This window comes from Chelonoidis abingdonii, chromosome 6, assembly GCF_003597395.2.
Source record: "Chelonoidis abingdonii isolate Lonesome George chromosome 6, CheloAbing_2.0, whole genome shotgun sequence".
Taxonomy (NCBI): domain Eukaryota; kingdom Metazoa; phylum Chordata; order Testudines; family Testudinidae; genus Chelonoidis; species Chelonoidis abingdonii.
Window position 1 is genome coordinate 52055666 of NC_133774.1, and position 24398 is coordinate 52080063.

At 42.0% G+C, this 24398-nt stretch overlaps 1 protein-coding gene across 1 annotated transcript in view; it reads right to left on the reverse strand.

Annotated features, from left to right (window-relative positions):
* The window catches only part of MCCC2 (methylcrotonyl-CoA carboxylase subunit 2), a 79887-nt gene that overhangs the window by 32324 nt on the left and 23165 nt on the right, over nucleotides 1-24398 (reverse strand). Inside the window, 4 exon segments of the mRNA XM_032769590.2 lie at nucleotides 6631-6697; nucleotides 7927-7993; nucleotides 13260-13303; nucleotides 21074-21079. Coding sequence (XP_032625481.1) covers nucleotides 6631-6697; nucleotides 7927-7993; nucleotides 13260-13303; nucleotides 21074-21079 — 184 coding nt within the window.

The following is a 24398-nucleotide window of genomic DNA, read 5'->3' on the forward strand; positions in this document are numbered from 1 at the left end:
ATGGTACAGACTCTTAAAAAAATGTTCTTTTTATCACTGGGCATTTTGATTTAGTGTAAAATAAGCTACAGTTGACCATAAAGGAAAGAATCCTAGAAGGTATAAAATGTATGACCTTTTCCATGATTTAATAACCTAATAACATAAAACAGAGAATGCACAACAGAAATGTACCCATAATATACATGTTATTGCAGTTGATATATAATAACAAAAACTTTATTCCAACATATGATACCCACACTGCCATACTTACAACAATAGAATGAATCTGTCATACAAGTTCTTATAATACTACCAATTCCATAATCTCAGAAATGGCAAAATAAAAAATACTAAGTGTTAAATAAAAAACAAATCTTGAATAGCTTATGATAAAGTATTACCAGTAAAATACAACACCAGAGAGTCTGGGGATCTGAGGTCAAACATGGTACCTAGAGACTTCCTAGAGTTTCTTTAGTTATTGCATAGGGACACCATTTTCAGCACAATTTCCACTACAATCATTGGATGGGGGCTATGAGCATTAAATGTGTACATTTAAATTACTGGATTGGTAAATTATGGAAGTGGGCTGTCTTCCTCTGAAAAAACAGTTACATACCTTCTCGTAACCGTTGTTCTTCGAGATTTGTTGTCCATTTCAATCAGGTGTGTGCATGCACATGTGCATGATCGCAAGAAGATTTTTCCCATAACAGCCTCTGTCGGGTCAGCCTGGGTGCCCCCTGGAGTCGCGCCTTCATGGCGCTCAATATAGAGCCCTGCCGACCCGCCACCCCCTCAGTTCCTTCTTGCTGGCTACTCTGAGAGAGGGGTAAGAGGGTGGGTATTGGAATGGACATGAACAATACATCTCCAAGAACAACAGTTACGAGAAGGTGAGTAACAGTTTTTTCTTCAAGTGCTTGTTCATGTCCATTCCAATTAGGTGACTCACAAGGCCGAGTTCAGGAGGTGGGGTCGGAGCCGTCCACTGATTGGTGCACTGTTCTTCCAAAGTCTGTATTGTCTCTGGCTTCCTGGGTGATCACATAGTGCGTGGTAAAAGTGTGTATGGAGGACCACAGTGCTGCTCTGCAGATTTCCTGGGTGGAAACCTGTGCCAGGAGCGCCACTGAAGAGTCCTGAGCCCTAGTGGACTGCGCAGTGATCAGAGGAGTGGGCACCTTCACCAGGCTGTAGCACCCACGGATGTGGGATATGATCCATGATGAGATAACTTGAGAGGAGACAGGAAGACCTTCCGTTCTGTTCACCACTTCCACAAATAACTGGACCGTCTTTCAGAATGGCTTAGTTCTCTCAATGTAGAAGGTCAGCGCTCTGCGGACATCTAATGAGTGAAGCCTCTGCTCCCTGCCGCTGGAGTGTGCCTTAGGTTAGAACACTGGGAGGAAGATGTCCTGGTTGATGTGAAACTGGGAGAAAACCTTTGGGAGGAACGCCAGGTGAGGACTGAGCTGAATCTTGTCTTTATAGAACCCGTGTCAGGGGGCTCTGATGTCAGTGCCTTGAGCTCAGACACACTCCTGGCTCAGGTTATCGCTACCAGAAACACTACCCTGTACGAGAGATAGAGCAGGGAGCACATCGTCAAAGGTTCAAAGGGTGGTCCCATGAGTCTGGAAAGGACCAGATTGAGGTCCCAAGCTGGGACAGGCTGTCGGACATGCGGGTGTAGCCTGTCGAGACCTTTAAGGAAGCGGCTGACCATAGGGTTAGCAAAGACCAAGTGGCCCTCTGCGCCTGGGTGGACGGCAGAGAGGGTGGCCAAGTGAATCCTTATTGACGACATGGACAAGACAGTCTAATAGAAATGGCATAGAGGTGACCGTTGGGGACAACTGGTGCTGCGCCGACCAGATTGAAAATCTCTTCCACTTGGCAAAGTAGGTGGCTCTCATGGAGGGTTTCCTACTGCCAAGGAGGACTTGTCTAACCTTATCCGAGCAAGAAAGTTCCATTGGGCTCAGCCATGCAGCTTTCACGCCATGAGGTGCAGCAACTTGAGGTTCGGGTGTTAGAGACAGCTGTGATTCTGAGTTAATAAGTCTGGGAAGAGTGGCATGGTGACTGGAGCTTTCATGGACATTTCCAGGAGTGATGTGTACCAGTGCTGGCAGGGCCAGGCTGGAGCTATCAGTATCACCGAAGCTTGTCCCCTCCATATCTTGAGGAGCACCTTGTCAACGAGAGTGATAGGTGGAAACACATGTAGGAGATGGCCTCCCCATGGGAGGAGGAACACATCTGTGATGGAGCCCGGGCTGTGATTCAGGAAGGAGCAAAATCGCTGGCATTTCCTGTTGCGTTGCATGGCGAACAGGTCTATCTTGGGAAGACTGATGGAGGATTGAGGTTGCCGAATCCCAGTGAAGGGACCACTCGAGGCCATGGAACGAACTGCTGAGATAATCCGCCAACTCGTTCTGTACTCCAGGGAGGTACAATGCTTGCAGATGTATTCAGTGCTCTACAAAGAAGTCCCACAACATGAGGGTTTCCTAGCACAGGGGAGAGGAACATGCACCCACATTTGTTGATATAGAACATTGCCATGGTGTTGTCTGTCATAACTGATACACATCTCTCTACCAAGTGGTCTTGGAAAGTCTGGCACACAAGGCATACCACTCTCAGCTCTCTGACACTGATGTGGAGAGTAAGTTCTGCCTAAGACCAAAGACCTTGTATCCTGAGGTCTCCCAAATGTGCTGCCAGCCCAAGGCCAACGCATCCATCACTAGAGAGAGGGACGGCTGAGGGCTGGTGAAGGGGACCCCTGCACATATTATCTGTGGGCCGAACCACCACAGGAGGGAGTCGAGTACTGTGCAAGGCAGGATTACGATCCTGTCCAAGCTGTCCCGGACTGGCTGATACATTAACACTAGCCACAATTGAAGAGGTCGAAGTCTGAGTCTGGTATGCTGTACTACGAAGGTACAACCCGCCAAATGTCCCAGGATTTTCAGGCAATTCCTTGCTGTGGTGGTCAGGAACTGCCTGAGACCTCGCATGATGTCACCGAGGGACCGAAACCTTGCTTCCAGGGGGGTACGCCCTGGCTTGAGTTGAGTCAAGTATTGCCCCTATAAACTCTATCCTCTGAACCAGGGACAACGTTGATTTTCCCTCATTCAAAAGAAGGTCCAGTTCATCAAACGTAAGCCTTATGAAGGAGACTTATGCCTCCACTTGAGACCTGGAGTGGCCCTTGATGAGTCAGTCGTCGAGGTACGGGAACACCTGTACCTGCCATCTGCGCACGAACACTGCCACAACTGCCATGCACTTGGTAAAAACACGAGGCGCCACTGACAGGCTGAATAGGAGGACTGTGAACTGGTAGTGGGTGCTGTTTACCACAAACCTGAGGTATTTTCTGTGGGACAGAGTTTCTGCTATGTGAAAGTCCACGTCCTTCAAGTTGAGGGCAGCATGGATCCTGGATCCAATGAAAGGATGATGGAGGCCAAAGAGACCATGCAGAACTTGAGCTTCTTTACGAATTTGTTGAGTTCTTGCAAGTCTAGTATGGGTCTGAGTCCATCCTTGGCTTTTGGTATTAGGAAATACAGAGAATAGAAACACTTGCCCTTCTGCTCCTGAGGAACCTCTTCCACTGCTCCTAGCGAAAGGAGTGAGTGCACCTCCTGTATAAGGAGTTGCTCATCAGAAGGGTCCCTGAAGAGGGACAGGTAAAGGGGATGGAAGGGCAGGAGGGCACAGAATTCGATGGAGTATCCCCTCTCTACAGTACAGAACACTCAGAGGTCCATGCACAGTAGAAAGGGGACAGTTGGGAGGAAAAGGTAGATCCAGTTTTTGTTCTGGTGTACCATCCTTGACTACACCCTTTAAAAGGCCAGTTTGGGGCCAGAAGGTGGTTTGGGTTGGCCAGAGCCTTGGCCTAAGGATGGGTGCAGCCTTTTTCTGCCATTCCTATTCCTCCTCTGGGAACCACCCTGTTGGTAGAACTGTGGAGAAGGTTGAGGCCTGAAAGGTTTCCGCTGCTTGGCAGCAGTGTGTAGGCCCAAGGATTTGAGGTGGCTCTAGAGTCTTTTAGGTGGCATAGCCTTTTATCGGTCTTCTCTGAAAACAGAGTCACACCCTCAAAGGGGAGATCCTGTATGGTCTGCTGAGTCTCGTACAGGAGACCTGAGACCTGGATCCAGGAGCCCCTTCTCATGACCACTCTCGTCATGGAGGGAAGCTCGGGAGATCAGCTTGCTCTCCTCAAACAAGGCTGAAAACTTGGCATGGGAGTCTAGAGGAAGCAACTCTGCCATTGCAATAGAGGCATTAAAAGAGTACCGACTGACAATAGCCTGTTGGTTGGAAATTTGGAGCTGCAATCCACCCATGGAATAAACCTTCCTCTGAAAAGGTCGAGTTTTTTAGACTCCCTGTTTTTAGGGGAGGGGCTTTGAAAACCTTGCTGCTCACACTGGTTAGCAGCATCCACAACAGCGGGTGGGAATAAAGATGTTCATAACCCTTACAGGACACAAAATATCCTTGTTCATTATGTTTGGCAGTGGGTGGCAATGAGGCTAGGGTCTGCAACGGGGTTTTGTTGGCGCTTGCGATAGTTTTTATGAGCAGTAGGGCAATACAGGAAAGTCTAGAGGGTGCGAGGATATCCACCATGGGATCAAAGTCCGCTACTACCTCCTCTGCCTTGATGCCCAAACCCTGGGCCACATAGTGTAGCAAGTTTTGCAACACCCGATTGTCCTCAGGCGCCAAGACTATGGCGGTACCAGCCAGTGCATCGTCCAGCAATGACGAGGAGGAAGCCCCAAATAACAACAGCTGCTCCCTGCCATTGGCACCCTATGGATCCCATGACTTTTGGGGATCCCGTGCAGGAACAGACACGGACAGTGCCGTACCTGGTCATGGGGCTGTCAGCACCGAACTTGGTGCCGGTGTCAGCATCGGCGCCGCCCCTGATGGTGCCATCAGTGCTGGGGTCACTGTTGGCACTGCCGGTGGCAATGGAGCCACAGTTGAGGCCGGTGCTGATGTTGACACCGAAGCCATGGTTGGTGCTGAAGCCAGTGACGGTGCTGCAGCCGATGGTGTCGACGTCAGTGGCAGTGGTTCAGTGGCTGGTTGCTCAGCTGGTGGGATAAAGGTGGCCGAAGCCACTGAAGTCGCCGCTGAACGGAACCCTTGGCTTCTTCCCTGGCTCTGGTGAAAGGCCCAGGGAGTCCAGAAGGGCTACTGAGAGGGGTTCTGCCACTGCAGTGGCCATGGCACCGGGTAAACCCATTTGTCCCGCTGTGACCTGGACCTCCTGCTCCTGCTCTTATCGGAACAGTAGGTATCTGACTCCGACTCCAAGGTCTCCGAAAACAAAGACCACGGAGGAGTCATGCTTCAGGGCAATGAGCATCGGGAGCTCGAGGACCGACTGGATTCTCTCTCCAGAAGTGTCGGTGCCAGAGGGTGCCATGGAGGAGGAGAGCGCCGGGACATCATCGCCGGTTTCCCTCTTGATTACACCAGAGGTCGGAGCCACCTCTGGGCTAGGGGGCGAGAACGGTGCTGTGAGATGCAGCAAGTCTTGAGCTGCTTCGAAAGCCTCCGGTGTCAAGGGGAGCCACAGCTGCTGGCCAGTAGAGTCCTGCGATCACAATCAGCCCAGACTCAACTGCCTCACCTGCGCAGGAGTCAATGCAGCCCTGCCCAGGGACCTAGTGCTGTGGCCCAACTGGGGTCTCACAGCCGTTCGCTCCTTAGACTTAGCCTGTGGGAGAACGCTCTCTCTCTGGCTTGTTCTTCTGTGGTACTAGCGACTGAGACTGGTGCATGGCCGATTGGCTGCGGGAGGAGCCCTGCCAGTCTCAGGAGTCATCCTTTTTGCTCTGGGATGATGGTGCCAGGGCACTCTGCGCCAACGTGCTGTGTGTGGGGTCCCCTGACCCAGGGTTTGAGTGAGGGTGAAGAGCTGCCGCCATTAGGAGAACCTTAAGCTGCTGTTCCCTTTCTTTAATTGTTCTGGTAGGGAACTCGCAGCAGATCCTATACCGGTCTTTTTTGGTGACCTTACCTTAGGCGCCTTAGACAAGACATGTGGGACCACTCTTTGGCATGCGCTTAGCGCAAACCTCACACATTTTGAAACCCAGGGACCATGGGATACCCCAGTTCCGGGGAGTTGGAAGGGGGGGGACCGCCAACTAACTTTAATTATAATACAACTAACTACAGAGAACTATACATGAAAAAACAGAGATAAAGGCACCTGCTAAGCAAGTGCTATTGGACATTCCAGCTAACTGTCACTGGTGGTAAGAAGGAACTGAAGGGACGGCGGGTTAGCAGGGCTCTATATTGAGCACCATGCACGACTCCAGGGATGCCCAGGCCAACTCAACAGAGGCTGCTATGGGAAAAATCTTCCGGTTACCGTGCATGTGCACACACTTGATTGGAATGGACATGAACAAGCACTCAAAGAATTAGTTACTGGTCATTGCCGGACTAGGATACTAAACTAGGTAGACCAACCTGCTACAGAAAATCTTTTGATCAGTTCATTTTTAGCCCCATTAAAAACTAAAGGGGGTGTGTGGAAAATGACAAGCCCCAGGGGGGGTTTGTTTATTTTACCGGCAGTGAAGATCAGCACCTCCAAGATCCTCCGCTGATACCTCCTCACCAGTTGCCGCTTTAACCTATGGTATTTAAACAGCAGAATCAGGGAAAGAGTTTGCACTTACTTCACATGAATGTTTAGAAAAGTTTAGTAATAAAAAAAGTTCCTCTCCAAATGTTTCTTCACTAATTAGACTCAGTCATGTTTCCGCAATATTTTCCCACTATAGTATTTAAAATGTGCTAAGGTGATCTTTTTAAATTACCCAAATTTCATGGAATTCATACCTTCATTATTCAGCATTTACACTTAAATTCTATATCCACAAAGCAATTTCCTATACTAATGTGTGTGGGTATATGTGTTACCTGACCATTATTTTTTAGATTAAAAATGGCAAATAATCTATTGATGAGTAATAACTTTTACAAGGTATGCATTAGGTGATGGTTTTAATCTAGCTACAGGTATTCTGCTCTTTTTCACAAAGCTAATAAGTTAATGTCAAATGGGATGCTCTGCTGTATCCATAAACGCTTGAAGTAAGAACCACAAATGTCAGGCTTGCACGCAGTTTCTGGAAGATACCAATGCCAAAATTAAATAATTCCTTTTTCATTAGACAAACCATTTCGCTACTTGCATATGGTACTAGCTTATACATTTTCTGATTCAAAATCTACTCCGACAAAGTGGGTATTCACCCACGAAAGCTCATGCTTCAAAACATCTGTTAGTCTATAAGGTGCCACAGGATTCTTTGCTGCTTTTACAGATCCAGACTAACACAGCTACCCCTCTAATATTCAGTTATTTTCTTGACAAACTCCTTTACAAATTTCAAATGTTAAATTTAGTTATTCTATTATTAAGCTTAAAACAATCATGCATTACTGAGTCTTGTCTCACACCTAGAAAATAATTTAACAAGAAACCTTTTCTAAAAAGAGCACCTTTATAAAAGAAAACTATCTGAATTAAGTGTGATCTTCCTAAAAATAACTAGAAGGTGTGAAGTAACCTATTACATGAGGAAGACTGTGGTGACGCTGGGCATGGACACCTGGCTAGTTCATAAAATGTTTGATAGAATATGTAACTGAAGTTTCACTGGCCGCACACCAAGCTCTGACACCTCATTGGACAAAGACGTAGAGTGTGGGAAGATACTTTCAGCGAGAATAGGAAGATACCTACTAGCTATGAAACTGAAAAGTGGTTTTACTGGTATCACAGACTGAGATTATGACAAGAATCTGCACATTGCCAGAGGACTGATAAGAAATCTGTTATGTGATGGATTTCTTACAGTGCAATGTGCAGGTAACTAATGACTTATCTTTCCAAGAAGTTTTGGCCTTGGGCCCCATGGTCAGGCTATCTTGTAAAAACACTAGATCGTCCTTTGCTTCAACTGATTTTGCCTTGATGTGTGTTCCTTGTAATACCCACCTAAACCTCAAGTGATATACAGACATCATCTGTGAATTTCCTCTGAGATGCTAGGAGGGAGTTTATCACCTTCTTAGAATGTGTGACTCCACTTCTTTCCTTTCAGCTTCCTAGCTGATGAGTTAGGCAGTACTGGATTTTGGTTCATGAAAAATCCCTGTATCACATTTGGGGTGCAATTTAGACTAGTAAGGGGTTGTGTCAGCACCTGCTATGAAACTTGGGGTGCCTCAGAATGCTTTGCTGCTGTAGCTCTCAACCTGAGCTCCTCACAAACAGCATGCAGGTCATACCCTAAGTGTCTGCATATAGCTGCAGCCTGGCAACAACACTGATCTCAGCAGCCTTGGGTACTACCTCCAGGGTGACCCAACACACCCCCAGTCCCGAATTGTCCCTCAAAATGTGTCTTCTGCACTGTCCAGCCCCTTCCTGGACAGTCCTGATATTGTAGGTCCATTGCTCCTGTGAGGGAACAATATCCAACAGTTTGCTAATTTAAAGTTTGAATGCAAAACTGGATTAGTTTGATTAAAGAATAAACCAAGTTTATTTAACTACAAAGTGATTTTAAGTGACTACAAATACAAGGCATTAATGTCAGAAATGATTACAAGATAAAATGCTTTCTAGTGCTAAAACTTAAACTAGACTTGGTTCAAGATCAATTACCACATGCTCACAGCAACAGGACTGAACAAATTTCAGGTCAGGATCTCTCCCAACGTCAAATGGCTATTTCCTTTGTCTTCTTAGGTGAGAAAGAAAGAGAGAGAGAGAGAGAGATACCTTGAGGTGGTTTTGGCCCTCCCTTTATAGTCCAAGCACCCTTTGAAATGTATTTTCCTGAGGGTTACCTCTAAGTAAAGTTCATTCCTGCTGTGAGGTTGGAGTCATGGAGTCCCAAGGTGAAAGAGGTTCTATGCTGTTTGCTAAAATATAGATCAATCTGTTACTGTGACGAGAAGGTTGTCAGATAAGGTTAGACTTTCACTTGAAGGGAGGGATCATATGGCATTTGTGAATAAATCATGTAGAATACATGAGTCCAAAAAAGGAGTGTTCTGTATTGAAAGTACTTCTCACTGTAGCAAAAACTAAAGTATTTCTGGGAGACTCTCTCCAGTCATATTTTCAGTAGTTCTCCGGGAGGCTTAATTCTGGGAAGCTTAGCTGAGAGTCTGAGCTATCTCATCAAAAGCCCCAGTTTTACAAAGTTCTCCTCTTTAGAGGATCTAAAGGGCAGAATCAAAACAGCAAAATCTCACAGGAGAAGTTTTAAGACTTTACACTGCCCCTTTTCGGGGCAATTTCCTTCACCAGTCCCTGGGCGAAACCCTGTGAGGGGAAGAGCATGTTACCAGGGATACTGAAAAGAGAGCCTGCAGACAAATATCTTGTACATCTCCCTATGGAGAATACAAGATATTTGTCTGCAAGCTCTCTTTCAGTGGTAGCACTTTGGCCCAGATCCTCAAAGGTGTTTAGGCTCCTAACCTCTACTGATTTCAAGAAGTTAGGAGCCTTAATACCTTTGAGGACCTGACTCTTTATGGTCTTCTACAGGACCTCTGGAGGCTGGAAGGGAAAAGGAGGCAGGTACATCTCCTAGGGAAGAAGATCTGAATCATTTAGCCCCATGCTCCCTACTGCTGGGTCTGGACTGACTGGGGACCATCCGCACAGAATGAGAAGTGAGCCAGAGTCACTGGTGACAAATAACTCATCAGTATCAGAAAAGCCCCATCATGGCAGTGGAGGCCTTGCAGGTAAAATGGTTTGTGGGAAGGGGGGATGCTTATGACCCTCTCAATCATTTGATCACAGACCTTGCCGGCACTGGCTGTGGGCAGGAATCTTTTACTCCTGGTTGCTGTGGGGGACCTTGCCTTCCCCAAAATTCAGGAGGGCTCCGAAAATCAGACCCCTGTCTCTATACTACTGTTTCTGGCATGATCTCAGTAAAAGGACGTTCCCTGTAACCTGTCTGACTCTTGCCATGGATCTTGCTCATTTTCTGGCTGGGAGCCTGGTTCCTTGCAGCCTGCCTGTCTTGTCATCGACCTCACCCACATGCCGGCTGGGGGTTAGTATCTCTGCAGCCCACTTGACCACCTCAGCATGTACCTTGCACACGCCAGCCGGGAGCAGGCTTCCCTACAACCCATTTGTTCTTTGTGAATGGGAGGGGAGGGGAGGTGCTGTCCTTCAAATCCTCCTTAGAAAGCCAAAAGTTACACATTTTTAGTTTAGCAATTTTGAGGAGATGACCCTCAAAGTCAAAAAAGAAACAGAGAATTAGTTAAAAGTATTTTACAAATATTGTCAAAGGTCCACTCCAAAGAGAGACTTAGAGTCTACCATGTATGCTGCTTAGAGGCAGAGAATTCTGGACAGTTCTTTCTGAGGGGTAGTCCTAAGCCCAGGCTCAGAGCAAAGATTTGGTGTGCCCCAGTTGCCATGGAGACGAAGAACAGCCCACTGTGCAGACCATCTGACATAGAAGGAGCTGAGAATAATCTAAAACTTAATGTTTTAAGGAAGTGTTTAGTTCATTTAGGTATTTATAATTATACTGATCATTATGGAAAGCTAGAGTGTGAAAAAAGAAAATAAAATATTTTGGACCTGAATTTTATATATTATAATGTAATTGTTAATTCAATACAAAAACATAGAAATTGCCATGCTGTATCAAAAAGTGATCCATGTAGTCCAGAATGTTGTCTCCGACAGTGGTCAGTGCCAGATGCATCAAGGGAAGATGCAACAAACCTCACAGTAGATAGTTATGGGATACCCTGCCAATAAGAGAAGCTTCTTGATCACTTCCATTGAACAGTGGTGGCTTATGCCCTGAAGTAATTTATCCTTCCTAATATAATTATGGATGTTATCTCTAGACACATAAATGTCTAATTCTTTTTAATCCCACTAAGCTTTTTCCCTCAATAAAAGGTTACATGGAGTATCTGGAAAGAATCATCAGGTCTTGCTGACATTTCTGTTTTCAAGTAACATGTCTGTTCACATTTATGCCATTGTCCACAAGAAAATCCCAATCATCTTTCTAACTAAGACAGATAAAATAAGTGTCCATAAAGATCCTTAATTTGAGGAAAATTCTCAGTTTACATATAATCAATAAACTACCATTCTGGTGAACAGGATTAACACAAGGTAGAAAAAGGAAAAAAAGACTGGATTAATGCATTTTAAATAACATAATTAGTGTCTGAGAAATTCTAAAAGGAAATGAACAACAAATCAATTAGCACTAAATGGCACAGTTTCGTCATTCAGGACTTGCTATTGATTATTACATTTGTTTATGCTGATTCCTTTGTTCTTTTCTTCAAACTGGAAAATCTCCATTGAAATAAAAACACAGAAAATAGTTTCCCAGGCTAAACACCAACATGATTTTGTGCTTCATTTCCCTCCCACCCACACATTTCAATTATGTTTCTGCTGACAGGTTTGGAAAGAATTGTTGATGTTCAGCAACTATCAAGTGCACAAAGAACTATGTTTAATAACTATATATGCTTATTTTTGAACTCCACAGAAGTTATAAACTTACCCATAAATGGAGTCAAGTAAATTTACAAAATGCTGAAGTACCTGATTAATAGGACTAAATAAAACGAAGGTGAAGGGAATGGCTTTAAATGTCAGGGTGGACAGTAGGAATAAGAACAATGCCATTCAAATAAACATAGAATGTGAAAAAATGGCCAGCTGCAGCAATTTTACACTGGCAGGAGAAAAGTTATGGAATCATGCACAACTGATTGGTGAAAAATTTTTATTAAAAAAAAATAAATCTTGTTTCCATCTAGCTATACTTACAAATGATATTGCTATATGTTCCCTGTGACCTAACTGGCTGACACAAGCAAACTCCCTCACCAGAGTCCTCCATCCTGTATCCCTAGGAATTGGGTAGTGTGATGTAATCAGCAATAGAGTTAACACCTGATTTCCCCATTCATACAAGCACTTTTGAGAAATATTTGGTGTCTACTAATTTTAGGCAACTGTAGCCCCTCAGATTGTTCCCAAAACACTCTACCATCTCGCAGTAGAGCATAGTGCTGCATCACATCACTGCGTTTAACAATATATCAGAGGGGTAGCCGTGTTAGTCTGGATCTGCAAAAGCAGCAGAGAATCCTGTGGCACCTTATAGACTAACAGACGTTTTGGAGCATAAGCTTTCGTGGGTGAATACCCACTTCGTCAGATGTATGCTCCAAAACGTCTGTTAGTCTATAAGGTGCCACAGGATTCTCTGCTGCTTTAACAATATAGTTTATTGTGGAATAAATTATTCCAGAATCATTAATGTTAATGTTGTGAGCATGCAAATTATTCCAGAATGAAGTCACTTTTATTCTGAAATACAGCATCCAAATGGAACACCTATTCTGCTCAACTTCCCCATGCAGACAAGCCCTTAGTTCTAAAAGGTCCTACACATTAAATCCTGGCCCCCTTGAAGTTCATGGTAAAGTCCCACTGAGTTTGATGGAGACAAGATTTTATCTATTGTTTTTAGCATGTCATCTATTTCCAGTGCTTCTTGTAAAGTGGGGAGTCTACCTAATTCCTTATTTAATTAATTGTATTCTACTGATTTTTTAACAGTTAACATTCAGCAAATACCACATCTTAACTTTTTTTCTAAATTGCATCCTGTAGTTAATTTAAAGTAGAATTGCCTGCCTAAGGCTAGGCCTACACTTAAAATTCATACCAGCCAAACTATGTCAGTTAGGAGTGTGATTTTTTTTATTTTTTGTTTTATTAACCAACATTACTATGCTGGAATAAGCCCTAGAATAGATGCAATTATATTGGCAAAAAGCGCTTTTGCCAGGATAGTTTGCCTCTCTCTTATGAAAAGCTTAATGTGATCTCATTAATACACTTTTATACTGCTACTGCAGACAAGTATGAGAAAGAAAAGGTTTGATTTTAAATTTTTTAAAGTCAAAAGTCATCTTAATAATTAATAGTTACTCATTTCTTGGAGCAAAACAGGTCATAGAGAAAGGCTGAGTTACTTGTACAGCTGTACAATTTTCAGACATGCAAAGACAGAAATTGTTTTAAATTATGTTGCTAAAAAGATGTGTCTACTTACCAATGGAGGTCCTCCCAAGAAAATTGTTCCCTGCTTGCCAACGATTATACTTTCATCAGCCATTGCAGGTACATACGCTCCTCCTGCTGTACAGGATCCCATTACTACTGCTATCTGAAGGAAAAACAGTAATATATATTATCAAATCAGTCTAAACTCTTTAAAATTCAAAGGCACCTGTACACTAATCTCTATTGTGCAGATTTCGTCAAACGCTTACTAGAAATGACATGAGATCACTAACGTCTATGCAGACAGATAAGACCTTTTTCTGTTTGTTTTTTTTTAGCATTTCTTTGGAAACTACATGGAATCTCTGCAGGTATGTTTCTTACCCACATAGTCCTAGCATCTGAGGGCTTCCCCATTATTTAAACCAAATCCTCAGCTGGTGAAACTCAGCATAGCTCCACTGAAGTCAAAAGCTGAGATCAGCTGATAAACCTAGGGACTTTGTGCTTTGTGTGTAAGTGTCTGAGGACTGATTGCAGAACATTTTCAGAGGAGGTGCCTCGATTTCAGTGAGAATTAATTTGCTCCTCCAAGGGGTCTACCAACAAAGCCTACATTTGTTGACCTTAGTAACAAAACATAAAGCACACCTCTTTTCTCAGGCTTTTGCCTGATATGGTATTGGTGTCATGTTTATTTCTAATGGTGAGGTAAAGTCTAGTTATTATTACACCACATACAGTTAATTTAGTGGCATTTTTAAAAGAACTGGCTTTTTCCTAAATATCAGAGTGAGGGGTGGATTGTTATAAATCCAAAACCAAATCTGTGTGTGTGTGTGTGTGTGTGTGTGTGTGTGTGTATATATATATATATATATATATATATATATATATATATATATAAAACCAATGAAGCAGCCTGTGATACTAGAGTGAAATTTTCTCTCAGCTCCAGTTTCAAGAAGGTTTCACAAGAAAGTAAATCCTTTCGAGGCCCACTGATGCAGGCACAGAAATGCCAGGCAGTGCAAAGCATACCATTGTCTAATGTATTATTATTTGCTCTCACACCTACTGAAAATACAGTTTGAACCACAAAAAGAGATTGGGGTAATATTAATAAAAAGTGAAAACACACAATCTTCCACGGTTACACATTGGGCAATAACTTAATGGCTGCTATCAGCAGTGGATTGCTGTTTCCTGGGGCCCCTGGCCAGAGCAAGTAGCAGGGGCCCTTCGCAATCCATTCCACCAGTGGTCCTGCCCCTGTTCTGCCCTCTCTGCCTGTAGCCCTGTCCACAACCCCACCTCTTTCTGCCCCTTCCCCAGGGCTTCGCCCCATTCCACCCAGGGTCCCTCCCCTTACTGTCCCCCCACCTGCAGCCCCACAACTTGTTTGCTACTTTCTGGCCCCTACTACCCCCCACTGCAGCCCCAAGATCAGAGAAGCTCTGTCCTCCTGTCACAGCCCCAGCAGGGTGCGAGAGCTCCCTCAGCCCTGAGGCAGCAACAGGTAGCAAGAACTCCTCTAGTCTCCGAGCCACAGCAAGGGTCCTGGTGCTGGGGCTTCCCCTGTCACCTCACCACCACCACCACCACCACCGTGCTTCTGCAAGGGACCAGGCTCAAGACAAATTTTTATTTTTCTGCCAGAGAACGGGGTCAGACACAGGGGCTTCCCCTGCCATCTGCTGGCTTCTGCCTGGGATGGGGGGCACTGGGGGCTTCCCCTGTTGCCCCCCAGCTTCTACCAGGGAGTCCGTTTGGGGGGTGTGGGGGCTGCCCTGCCTGGCACTGCTGTTGGGGAGTGAAGCTGGGGGGGAGCGTGGGGGCTTCCTCCACCCAGCCCGCCTGGCACGGGCCCTGTAGCTAATCTGCCACTGGCTGCTATCAAAAAGCAAATGCACTCTTCACAAACAGATGGTCGGGGGCTTCACTTGCACCTGAAACAGGACTGAATGATGCCATTACACCTCCTAGCATGGAGTCAAAAGGAGCTTTTTCAGCAGCTGGCACCTGTGCACCAAATTACACCCAGGGCAGGATGATGAATCAATAGGACTTTCTCTTACACATTTTATCAGACGTCATCAGGTATCCACAAGCCTAATGGACGAATCCTTAAGAGTACCACTTATGATGGTCGCTCCCCCCACCCATATCTCCCCCTTTTTTTTAATTTTGCAAAATGACAAATATTATTTTTTATGATGTTGTTGTGTTTGATATACAAGTTGTGTTAATCATTTTTCAATATAAATATGGGATTTCAAAATTCTGGGATCCAAAGTAAAACAGATCTCCAAATCACTAGACTACAGAGCTAGTTAACGGATTGCATTCCTTTGTAGAATCTCATGGAACCTTCCTAATGATCTGAGAACTACATTTTCCTCAAATCTCCTAGAATGTTGTCAGTCTTGCCCTCGCAGCTATATAAGGGGCGGGGGCATCGCCACTCAGTTAGTGAGATATAAGAACAAACTGAAGTGAAGTGAGAGCCTAGCAGCAATATTACAAACCTTGTTTTATTGTATAACTGTGAAAGTGTACTTGTGTTTTAAGACTTGAAAAATGTAAGTAGTGATTAATAAAGAAAATATTTAAATGAGATGCCAGAGCTATCTATTGAATCCCTATCTACGCAACAACATGAAAGAAATACTGTTACTTTTTTTGCCATGCTTACCACATAAATTTGATGACTTTCCAAGACTGCAGAACATAGACTTTTGCTCTCCCTAATACTGTCTGTCTTCCCCTAAAGAAAATAAAAGATGCCTTCAGGAGCTCAGTGTAGGAAGTGAAAGGCTCAACTGCAATCTAGTTTGTTTGCAGCAAAGGGCAAATTTGATGGGAAAATATCTGAAACAGAACACAGACTAGGCTGAACATATCACTAATTTCCTCAGTTTGGTAGAGCTCCTTGGGAAATACAATGTCATGTGTGAGCACCTATGTCAAGTAATTTGTAAAGAAGCTATGGACCATTACTGCAAGAAAACAATTCAAATCTAATTGATTGACCTTATGTTATCAAGCACCTTCCTTGCCATAAGGTCAGTGGACAATTCTACTGGAAAAGGCTTAATAGAATTATTTATAAACATTTTGAATGCAAACAAAATAAAAGCTACAGCCAAGGCTACAATAACAGTGTGAGCAAGAAGGGAAGAAACAGTGGTATCCAGGCAAGAATCCTTGTGCTGAATCCAAGAGCTTTCTTCATGTATTGTGGCTGCCATTCCCTCAATCTGGTTGTGTCAAATGCATCTTCTTTAGATTCAGTATCTCTCTTCAGATTACTACAAAGGATATATGTCCTGTTTTCAGCATCAACTATCAGGTGAAAGATCCTCATGGACAATATTACAAATCTGACCGCAAAGCAACTAAATGATACTTGCTGGGAAAGCTGCATTGACAACATAAGGCCAGTGAGCTACCAAGTGACTGAGGTTCATGATGCCCTGATGAAACTGGTGCAATCGCCAGGCCAGAATCTGACACAAGGCGCAAAGCCTGGCAAACCAGATCACTGACTTCAAATTCCTAGTCTCAGTGTGATTTGGCACAATATCTTGTTACAGGAAACATTGTAAGCAAGGCATTACAAACTTGGCCGATGGACATTGAGACTGCTACTATGAGGAGAAGCTGCCTTGACTTCGTTGTGGCCTGCAGAGACCATAGATTCGAAGATACCATAACTGCTGCTAAAGAAATGGTGGAAAACTTAGGAGTTGAGCCTGTCTTCAAGGAAACTCGTATTCATTGGAAGAAGAGACAGTTTGGTTAAAGGGCAAAGATGAGGTACTGGGAAGCTAAGAAGAAAAATTCAAGAGGGGGCTTTTTTTGGCTCACTCATTGACACCGCTCGAGTGCCCATCGAAGAAAGTTTTGGACAAATGAAGCAGCACAAAAAGACCAAGGGGTTTTGTATGACCTTAGTAAGCTTTCAGCATGCAGAAAAATATTCTTTAGCAATTGTACAGACCTTCACTAGACATTGAAACCTGGGAAATCCTCAGATGTCATTGATAAAGACCTCTATATCAAACTGGACAACATCCATCACATTACCACATGGCAAGCACTCTCCCCTCCAAGTTCTCCATTCATCATGCAGAGCTGAAGGACACTTTTCCTAATCCACTTTTCCTGGATAGCTTTGAGGATTCTTCTCATGTTGCTGGTCACAGTTGGGAGTAGTGAGTGCAGGTTTTTGAAGCTCAGCTCATTAAAACATATTTTCGATCGATGCTGGCCAACGAGTGACACCACTTGCTATTTTATCGCCTGAAAATGCCATTGGTCAGTTTTTGGATCTCTCTGATGCTGTACTTCAGTTTGTGAGAGCAAAGGTGAGAAAAGCAACCTTTTGAACTAAAGGATTAGGGTTAATATTCTAAGGTTGTCACCTATTATAACACCATTTAATACTGGTCCACCCAATGTTGGTGTATAGTTCAATTTCTTGATGTTAATACATTTCAGTTATTCTTAAAATTCAAGTTTCTATAAGCTTAGAGGAAACAATTTTTTTTATTTGCTTATATATGGCATGAATAAATACAGATTTACAGATCCTAGCATGCAAATTTGTTGTTTTATAAGACAGGGATAACTCATGCATGCAAGTCATGCATCAAAGTCATGAAATGGGCTACAAATGCAATAAAAAATAAGGTAGTCAAAAGTTTAACAAATGGAGGGGGTGCTGAAGATGCTCCTCACCTGGGACACCACTTGGTCAAGGGCTGGCCCTGATCATAGTAGAACCTTCTACACTTAAAAATCTATGAATCTAGAAAGAGAAGTGTTTGCAAACACTTCTCTTTCTAGATTCATAGATTTTTAAGTGTAGAAGGTTCTGTGACACCAGTGTTATAGAAAGCGAAGGCAATATGTGAGCTAAAAAGTTGTTTTTGAGGATGCTTTTTCTTGCCCAAGAGAAACAGTTTTGTCTGTCTAACCACAGTAAACTGAGAGAGAACCACAAGTTTAGTTGGTCAAAGTGCTTTGTTAGGAAATTTTAAAGTATATTATTTCACAGCTACTTTTTGTTTAAATGGAAAAAAAACACAAGGCTGCTGAAAGTAGCACTCACAGTGGAAAACACGTTCAAAAATAAATTCTATCTTAATTAGTAACAGAGTATAATCAAGGTTGGTACCCACTCTAGATTCATTTCAGTAAAAGAGAAATAAGAATAGTCAAGTAGAATAAGATTCTTTTCTAGTGTTGCCAAATTAGATTAAACTCCAGTCTGATTTTCTGCAGAACACAACTTTTTAGCATTGACATTGCCAACAATGGACAGCAAGCCAAGAATAACAATCTCCCATGTCAAAATGATTAACAGATAGAAAAAAAAAAATCTAGCACCACATTTTCTCAATACAAGTCTAAGAAAACATCTTGTCAGACAAGAAAGATCATCTAAGTCACTGCTATGCATTAATAGATTTTCAAAACACAAATAACTTCCCTTGGAAATAAGGATTAAAAACAAAAACTTTCAGGGAAAGCAAAGAGATCTTGATTGAAAATCTGAAACAAGCCTTAATTAATAAGAGCTATAGTAAAAATGCTTTCCACTTTCCTTTCCCTCTGTAAATGCTTTCAGAAAACTAGCACCGTTGCCATATTAAACTGAGGGATACATATGTTTTGACCAAAAGTAATTTCTTTCCTGCAGTCAGTGTTTTGCTTATATAAAACCCAATATATTTCCTCTATTTTGATGCCATATAATGGTCAAATGATGAAAACTATAGCACTATAAATGTATTGTATTTTGAATGTGTTTAAGTGTTAGACATTTGATTACTTCAGAGTATTAAGGAAAATACTGAACATGATTTAAAAAAAAAAATGCTTTAAAAGCAGGGACCCTGCTAAAAAAAAAAATCAAGATTTCTCCAGCTCTGTTTTTCTTGCTTTGAACTTTCCCATTTTGAGTCACTACCTTCAGACTACAATCCCTCTGCTGGATAATGACTGGAGTCACTTTGGTGATAATCATCTAGGCTTCTACTGATTGAGGTCTGGTCTCCACTTACAACTTAAATCGACATAGCTTTAACACTCAGGTGTGTGAAAGATCCACACCCCTGAGCACCTAATGGCTGATGAAGAAGCAAGTAGGGCAACGGAAGGATGCTTCATGAAGAGGCAGAGTTCCTATAGCGACGAAAAAACTCCTTCCATTGCCATTGTAGTCTGTAGTCTACTTTACGGCATTACCGTGGCATAACTACGGTGTCATAGCTATGTCACTGTAGCACCTGTAGTGTACACACAGCTTAATACAAAGTACTCCATCTACGCAGGATGGAACCACTTCCACAGCATTCTCAGTCTCCCGCCTGGCTGCTGACTCTTTCTATGCTCCCAAAAGCCTTCTAGTCTCTTTCAAGAACTACAAAGAACCTATGAGTGAGAATAAAGTTAGTTAAAACTCCTTCCAAACAAATCACTCACTGATTCAGCACCATAGCAATGTAACTATCTGTTGACTCATGTTATTCCACTGAACTGGTGGGATACCAATTATACCTAGCAGAAAAGGGTGCCAGAGGCTGCCTCTGTCCTGTTTTCCATAGAAGAGGCATTCAGCAACAATCATATGTAGGATTACTGGGGAAGAAAAAAGCTTAAATAGTAGAAAGCAGAACTTACTAAAATCAATACTAGCAGTTGGTGACATTCCTCAATATGTCATGGTAGAGCTGAATGAGATCTTCCAAGTTCAGTTTGAAATGGGTTCACAAGAGAATAGTGTGATTCATAATTTCCCCCCCTAATATTATGTGGGAATTGTTTCACATAGGTTCTCAGACCCTGAAGTTAAAAACAAGAATTAAATTTAAATGAATCCACTTTTTCCTATCTATGGTCTAATTTCATTGTAAATCATAGCCAAGCTTCAGGTTCATCAGCTTTGTGCCCACTCGCATGCCTGCTGGAACTGAAGGCTGGACTAGGCCTCATCTTCAATAAGAGAAGAACTTACTATTCTCAAGGAAATTGATTTCCCTTTGTAAAACTGGAATAAAAGTTTTTTTTTATTTTATCGTAATAAAAAAAGACACTGACTGTTAAGCAGAGAAAATAGCAAATGTAACGTTGTACTTTTGGCCGCTTCCTGCCACCAGCCAGAAGGAAATGTTCTTTTCCAACTTCCTCACCTGCATCAGAACAGTCAGTCAGTCTCTCTCTGTCTCTGTCTCTCTCAGAATCCAAACAGAAATGGCTTCTGCTGGACCAAGTTTGGTCTTCTGCTGGACCCTCTAGATTAGAAGGCATAGCCTCAGCCAAAGAAAGAAAGGAGAAAAACCCATGTGCTCTCTACTGTAAAATTTATTCTAATAAACCAGGTTCAAAATAAAAATACACCAAAAATAGGATCCTGAAAAAAGACCTAGTAACAATATCCACAGAAAGCAAAAAATTAGCAAACCCCACACTCCTCTAATATGCCCAAGATTCCAGTTGTCATTTCCATGTGTACAGTTTTTCTAATTAGGTGAGCTATTCTGCCAAGTTTGTTAATCCTCTTTCCCGCCTAGATATCAATATATTGAATGCAGCAATGAATATAGAGAATTAAGTGCTCATGTTACCAGTAATATCAGTATCTAAAACACGAAGACCCCCAAAATATTTCACATTGAGACATCATGACTAACAGTAATTCTATCAATCATTAATACATTAGAAAATGACTTCTGTCAACAGCAGTACAAAAATGGTGTGTGTATATATATATATATATATATATATATATATATATACACACACACACACACACATCACAACAACCGTCACCACCACTGTAGCTGGAATATGCATCCTCATCATGCACGGGGCCATCTCTTAAGCAAAGATTCAAACAATCAACTGTGCAATGATCATCCTAAAGATCTCTCTTTTACCCACTCATCCCGGCTGAGGGGGTAAATTTACTCATTCTGTCCCCATTCCAGAAGCACCTAGCCAATCATTAAACCTTAGGAGGCTGAGACAGAAAGACGAATCTATTTGTAAATCAAATACCATCCGTAACAGATAATCTGGTTGGTTTACAATGCCTCCCAAATCTCCCACTGAGCATCTAGTCACACAAACTTTAAGCTGCCAAAACCATGAGAGGTGCTCGATGAGTCGTAAACACGGGACACTACCAGAGAAGAGCAGACGGCAGAGTAGCTTGACAATTTTGTGCTTTAAAAAGTTACCTGTGGAAGTTCTTTGTGCCGGAGGACAAACCACTCAGAGTGCTTGATTATCGACAAAATAGTCGACCAACAGTGATCTAACGAAGATCTGGAAATACCCTTCTGCTTGGCCCGGGTAAGTCTGCTTCCCTCCTGAGCTCAACTACGCAAGTGAATAAGAAAAAAGATATACAACAGTTATCCTAGTACATTTAAACAGAGAATTATTTTCATATTATTTAAAATTACTGATGAAACATCACACTTTGCCAAAATTTTTATACTCAACATACTAATCATAGAAAAACAGGCCAGGCTTCTTCACATGCTAAAGTGACAAATTGATGAACAAATGAGAAGCTGTTTAATGCCTACCAAAAGTTTTTGTAACTAACGGTAAGCTGCATTTAAGAATGTAATTACACTTGGCTTTACAAAACTTTAAAACTCATCTACAAACACTGTTTGTTTTAAGACACCTCCCTTCATAGGCCTTAAAAATGGAAATAAAAATTAATTTTCTGGTGTTCAGGATAAACTTATTCCTTCCTAAATATATACAATCTAGTATTATTCCACTGTAGCTAAAAGAAATTAAAAACCTACAGTTAATTAAAAACAAAATATTATCAAAGAGAAAGACATCTAAAGGAAGGCACTGCTTAACCCCTCACTCATGAGTGGTTGCAAGAGCCTAATTGCTTGTTATAACTTGAATAAAGTCACAGAACAGCATAATTTGATTTCAAAGAAAAGGATCACCAGAATGCTCACATGGCAACCCATTCGTCTCCATAGTAAAAAGTTCACTCAGGCCAATATTGTTTATTCAACAATTTTTTTAAAAAAACTGGAAGAGGAATAATAATTAAAAAATATACTACCTATATACCAAGCAAGCACATTTAGCACACATGCATTTGCTTATTTAATAAAATAATGTCTAACATGCTACAAATTAAAAATAAATTATTTAACTCAAGCCATTGACCTTTTTGACTGATTAACACAACATGAGTAAAACACACTGAGAGTGGAATATACTAACAAAAATGTCAAACTGTAAAGAAGGTATTAACAGAAAACTAAGAATGAAGTTTGAGTTGTCTTTATTCTTTTTAGATGGAGAGTATTTCAAAAAATGTAAATCACACTTTCTTAAGAGAACCTTCAACAGAAACACTATAAAAACAAAAATTGACTTCAGTTCTGTCCTTTTACATATCACTTGAAACCATGAAGGTAATCCTTGCAGTCCTAGAATTTCTAAGACTGAAAACCGCGCCGTTGACCAACATCAAGTGTTTTCGGCATTCACCGACACGTTCACACATACAGTGCTTTTCTGAATGATATGCTTATCTGTCTCTCCTTTTAATGAAGGTACGTAAAGTGAACGTTAAGCATACAGAGAATGGGTTCTTCATTTCTACTACCTGATTATAGATAGACACACAACAAATATAGCCAGTGGGGAAAATCTGTGTACACACTTGATTACCTGCAATAGGTCATCTATCCATCGTCCTCTGCACTGAGGCAGTGTCTTAAGTATTATCAGACCATCTGCCAAGGTGCTTCATGCTAACCTGTTCTAAAACCTTCCAGTCACAGGAGACTCCACAACATTGCTAGGTAATATTGTTCCTTACAGAGTTAGAAGTTTTCCCTAGATGTCTAACCACCTAATCCCTCCTTGCGAAATTTACCAAGCCATTACTATCTTGTCCGACCTCAGTGATTAAGGGAACAATTTATCAACCTCCTCTTTACTAACACTTTATGTACTTGAGGAACCTTGGCAATGTAGTGATCTCCCCTGTCTCTCTCTTCATTTTGTGTGGCTAAATGTGCATGCTAAATGTGTTTGCTGTGAGGTAGTGTGATCTTTTAATATAAATTTTCAGCATGAGAAATACCTCCTATCTAAAAGATCTAATAAGTCACTGTTTCATCTTTCCTCATAGGTCCAATGTTTTCTAGACCTCATTTTATGTTCCTCTCCTCTCTTTTCCAATTGTCCACATCTTTTCCAAGGTGGGGTGCCCAGAATTAGACACAATACTCCAACTCAAGCCTCATAGTGCTGAGTAGAGTGAAAGAATTTTTCATGGCTTGCTATACAACACTTCTGCTAATACAGTAAAACTTCAGAATTATAAACACCATAGTTACAACACTGACAGTCAACCACACACCTCATTTTGAACTGGAAGATACACAATCAGGCAGCAGCAGAGACCAAAAAAAAACACAAAAGCAAATACAGTACAGTGCTGTGTTAAACTACTAAAAAAATAAAGGGAAAGCAGCATATTTCTTCTGCATAGTAATGTTTCAAAGCTGTAATAAGTCAATGTTCAGTTGTAAACTTTTGAAAGAACAAAGAAAGAATAAAGTTCTCTTTAGAGTTATGAACATTTCGGAATTATGAACAACCTCCATTTCTGAAGTGTTCCTAACTCTGAGGTTCTACTGTACATCCCAGAATGATGTTCGCTTTTTTTGCAATGGTATTATATTGTTGATTCATAGTTAGTTTAATATCCACTATAAACCCCAGATCCTTTTCTGCAGCACTCTCATTTTGTATTTGGGCAACCAATTGTTCCTTCCCAAGTGTAGTATTTTGTATTTCTCCTTACTGAATTTCATCCTATTTATTTCAGTCCATTTCTCCAGTTTGTCCAGATCATTTGAATTCTAATCCTGTCCTCCAAAAGGCTTGCAACTCCTCCCAATCTGGTACTGTCCACATTTATAAATGTACTCTCTCTGCCATTATTCAAATAATTTATAAAGATAATGAACAGAATTGGACCCACGACAATCCCTGCAGTACTCCACTTAATATACCATTTCAGCTTGATTGTGAACCATTGATAACTACTCTCTGAATACAGTTTTCTAACTAATTGTGCACCCACCTTATAGTAGGTTCATCTAGGCTATATGTCTCTAATTTGTTTATGAGAAGGTCATTTGAGACATTAAAAGCCTTA